At 33.9% G+C, this 4220-nt stretch overlaps 1 protein-coding gene across 5 annotated transcripts in view; it reads left to right on the forward strand.

The window, feature by feature from the left end:
* Nucleotides 1-1540: 1540 nt before the first annotated feature.
* LOC132164806 (E3 ubiquitin-protein ligase APD2-like) overlaps nt 1541-4220 on the forward strand; it is a 5337-nt gene continuing 2657 nt past the window's right edge. Inside the window, exons 1-6 of one of the 5 annotated variants that reach the window (XM_059575367.1) lie at nt 1541-1775; nt 2025-2256; nt 2870-2979; nt 3112-3237; nt 3424-3520; nt 4156-4220. The exon at nt 4156-4220 is cut by the window's right edge and continues 120 nt beyond it. In XM_059575367.1, coding sequence (XP_059431350.1) covers nt 1605-1775; nt 2025-2256; nt 2870-2979; nt 3112-3237; nt 3424-3520; nt 4156-4220 — 801 coding nt within the window. In that variant the 5' untranslated portion in view covers nt 1541-1604. Of the gene's footprint in view, nt 1776-1867; nt 2257-2869; nt 2980-3111; nt 3238-3423; nt 3521-4155 lie in introns of all 5 variants that reach the window. The other 4 variants (XM_059575369.1, XM_059575370.1, XM_059575372.1 and 1 more) reach the window with 4 other exon arrangements.

A 4220-nucleotide genomic window follows, 5' to 3' on the forward strand; every position in this document is an offset into this window, starting at 1 on the left:
TAACTTAACATATTATAAGTAACTTTTTTTTTGTTGCTTTTTTTTTTTAGAAATGATTCCCGTTAATATTGTTTTCAACAACTCCTCATCCCATATATCCTACAAATCAATATATCAACCATTAGATTTATGAACTCATGTGAATCCCACACAAATTCAATGGTGGATTTATCCATTCACTATGGAGATAGTTAAAAATGAGAAATGCTACGGGTCAATAAATTTTCCATATATAGTTCATATTTTTTTACAAATTCAATAGATCAACTATTAAATTTGTGGGGTTTACCATTGACTTATGTGTGGTTCATATAATTTCACAAATATAATGGTTGATTTGTAAGATGAGATAAACCAAATATGAAGAAATTATTGACCCATACATTTCTTGTTAAAAATATAATGAATTCTATCATTTCTCCAATTTTTTCTTTTTTATTTTTTATTTAAGTGGTGAGAAGCTATTTAATATGTCATGGTAGCTGGTGTGATATGGGTATGATAAATGAGTGTAAAGTGTAATATTACTCTTTATTTTGTTATATGTAACGATATTAATATTGTTACATCATTTAAAATTTTAAATAACATGATAACATATTCAACATATGATAACATATTTTATATGCCATTAGATCTGTAAAATCTAACAAATACCATAAAATGAATCATGATATGGGTTGTTTGGATTTGGACTTCGTCTTGTGCTTTTTTTGACACTATAGTTTCACATCCTCTTCAACATCCGTCAAATGAGTAATGTTATCTAATTCGACATTCCCTCATTCATTCATTCACATGAATCCTACAAATTTTATGCATGATTTTTAAGAAAGTTGTATGAGAGATGGGGCATGAGAAGAACAAATAGCAAATTTTTAAAAACAATAATTTATTAAGGTTGCCACTTCATCATATTGTGAAATAAAAAATATGGTAGGTAGCGTTATTCTTGTCAAATACATCATTCCATGCTTTGTCGAATGTGACATTATAAATGGCGTTACGAATAAAGTGGAAGATACTGTGGTAGATTCAAAACCTATCACTACATGTATAACTTGATAATAATAAATATTACAGCTTTTGGAAGTTATATTTAATGTATCAATATATGTTATCCCTTGATTTGCTAGGCTCTATTGATTGGATTCTAGATTGATGCACATCATGTGTTTGTATATTTTACTGTGACAGATAAGTTAACAAGTCCACTTTGTTGTCTTTTTTCATTAATTTAGGTAAGTTGACATGCATCTTTGAAGAACACTCATTTTCAGATCAATTTTTATTTCAAGTCCAAGCAAGGTATGTATGTAATGTAAGATAATTGAGCTTTTTTAATGCTCTCGTGACTTTGCTTTCATGGTCAAAACACTATTGACAATGGCTTGCTGTTCGTGTTAGTTGGCACCCTAATGATGGGCTTTCTTTTCTGACCTACCCATTATCCAAAATTAGAGGTATTAACAAATCAACGTCCACGATTTCATTCGAACTCTTACCTTTTTTGTTGTGCCAAAAAGTAGATCCAATGTTGTCTGGAGGAGTAATTTCCTAGGATTCCTCTGATTGGTTCCAACTTAAACTCTGAAGCAGAAAGGATGGGACACAACCAACTAACTGTCACTCAACTAACATTCCTAGGAATAGAAAATAGAGAATATGAGAGAAGACTGCTTGGTGGGTGTCGCAGCGCCACTCCACCACCGCCCTTGCATTTCCAATGGCTCATTCATGCCAAAATTTCGATGGTAACAAAGTGGGAAAAAGAGGTAATTGGGTTATTGATTTTCTCATTTCTTATGAGTTTAAGCTAAATTCGTGTATCTATATTAGTTCTGGTTTTCTATGGTTTTCCATACAGAGTTTCATAGAAAACCCATTTGCCAAATCTGATTCCTTTCAGAATGGAAGAACCACAACTTAGCCAACATGAACCTGGGCTTTCTTCTTCTTCTTCTTCTTTTTCTGCTACAACCTCCACCGATGGTCCATCTTCTTCTTCACCCTCTACTTCTCAGGTTCAAGAAGAAGAAGAAGTGGAAGAAAATGAAAGACAAGAAAATGGAGACAACCATCACCCCCACCACCATCACCACCATCATCACATCCTTCTCAACCGACTCCAACAACATCATCGGCCTTCTATTGTATCCTATCGGATGAACATATCGATGCCTGACGCTGCGTCTACTGAGATGAGGGATGATATGTGGTCTTGCCTTGTTGTGCTCGTCACCTTTTGGTTCTTCGGTCAGTTTCATCCTGATTTACATTTTTGCTCTCTCTCTCTCTCTCTCTCTCTCTCTCTCTCTAATAATGTTATTATTTGTTTGCATTTTTGTGTTTGTTTACGCCTGTCTACATCTGGGAACGAAAGGGGAAATGAAAGGAAAATGGTTATCAATATTGATTCCTTTCTAGCTAAACGAAATGTGAATGCTTAAATGGTTATAGATGATTATTCATCGTTTTTCTTCACTCTCCCACGCTGTTTCCAAGAACTAAATGGACCCTTAAGTTGCATGCAAGGAAAATTGAGCAAAAGCTATATGAAATGAAATTTTGAGGGAAAATAGAAAAAGGAAATCTTTGACTTTTCTTTTCTGGCCTGGAAAAACATAAATATTTTGATTGAATGTAGTTGTATACCAGAGCAGATGTTGCAATTTTGCTTGTATAAGAAAAAGTGGTCTGATACCTAAGATTTCAAATGTGTTAATGGTTATCTCAACATTTTTCAAAGAAACAAAGCAGAGCCTTCACCTTTCTAATTTTTTATCTGATATCTTATGATTAATTGATTTCTCATGACTTAAGAATCTTGCTGATTTGGTTCAGTTTTGGTTTTTGTATTCCTCACCAGCAGCATCCATGACTCTGATTTTCGGTTTTTATGGATCTGTGAATACACACTTGGGACCGAATTGCTCACGCCTAATACAAACTAACCCTTTCTTTGTGCAGTCTATTCAGGTAATTAGATTTTTTATTTTTTATTTTTATGATACTTAAGATAATCTGTTCATCATACTATTCTCATTTGGTGTTTTTCTTCCTTCTGCTGCCATAGTTGGTCTGCACTGATCTCATTTTGTTTGCAAACAGGCTGAGGAAATGGTTGAACCAAAACGTGGGCCAATTCTATATGGGTTTTATGAACCTCCTCCCCTGGATGTTGAGATCACCTGGACTGAAACACTTAATGCAATTGTACCGGCCATTTTCCGCAAGGCACATTCCCACTACCTATACTTTCTCTTTCTTAATCCTTTTTTTGCATTGTTTTATTGAAATTTCAATTGTTTGCCACATTCCTCTTTTGTACTTCTAAGTAATAGATGTGCATGAGCTGCACACTGAGAGCATACTAGATGTTTGGATTGATGGAGTAAATTTGGAGTTCTTCTCATGTTGTAGGAGTTGATATACTTCCTAAACAAAGGATCAAGAATGGATATCTTATACAATGTAAAATCTCCAGGTTCCTCGCCTTTATCCCTTGTGATTGCACAAGGTATTTTCCAAATTCCAGCTTCTTGATCCTTAAATTCAATAGTATTGTTTGTTCTTTTTTGTTTAGAATGAAATACTTATAATTACATGCCAGTTTTAATCTCGGTAGACTCTTTTAATGGAACCAAAATTAAATTGCTAGAAGAATTGGAAAAGTATTTCTGGAATAGCTTCGAATTTTTCAGTTTTAAGGTTGCCATTCAATTTAGACCTATCATTGCATCTACTACAGTTATAAGATGTATAGCAACTGCACATAAGAATCTTACTAGTTCATAAGTGGAACATCATGTTACTCTACATTGATAATTACACAGTAAGCTGAAAGTATGTCTTAGGCGATGGGATCCAACTAGTCCGCAAGTGGAACATCAAGTAACATTATATTGATAAGTACATAATAAGCTGGAAATATGTCCTAGGGAATGGGATCCAACTAGTTCACTGGTGGTACATAAAGTAAGTTTACATTGATAAGTACACAATAAGCTGGACCTGTGTCCTACTATAGGATGATCAATCAGGTTTTGGCTTTATGCTTAACTAGTAGTTGGAATGCAAAGTTTAACAGAAACATTGGTACTAACCATGTTCTTTAATTTATATATCCTATCTTAATTTTGTCTAAATATGCAGGTAGAGAAAGCCTCGATGAGTGGATAGAGGACCCATCATATCCTAATACAACTTTGTCTTGGAAT

This window comes from Corylus avellana, chromosome ca10, assembly GCF_901000735.1.
Source record: "Corylus avellana chromosome ca10, CavTom2PMs-1.0".
NCBI lineage: Eukaryota > Viridiplantae > Streptophyta > Magnoliopsida > Fagales > Betulaceae > Corylus > Corylus avellana.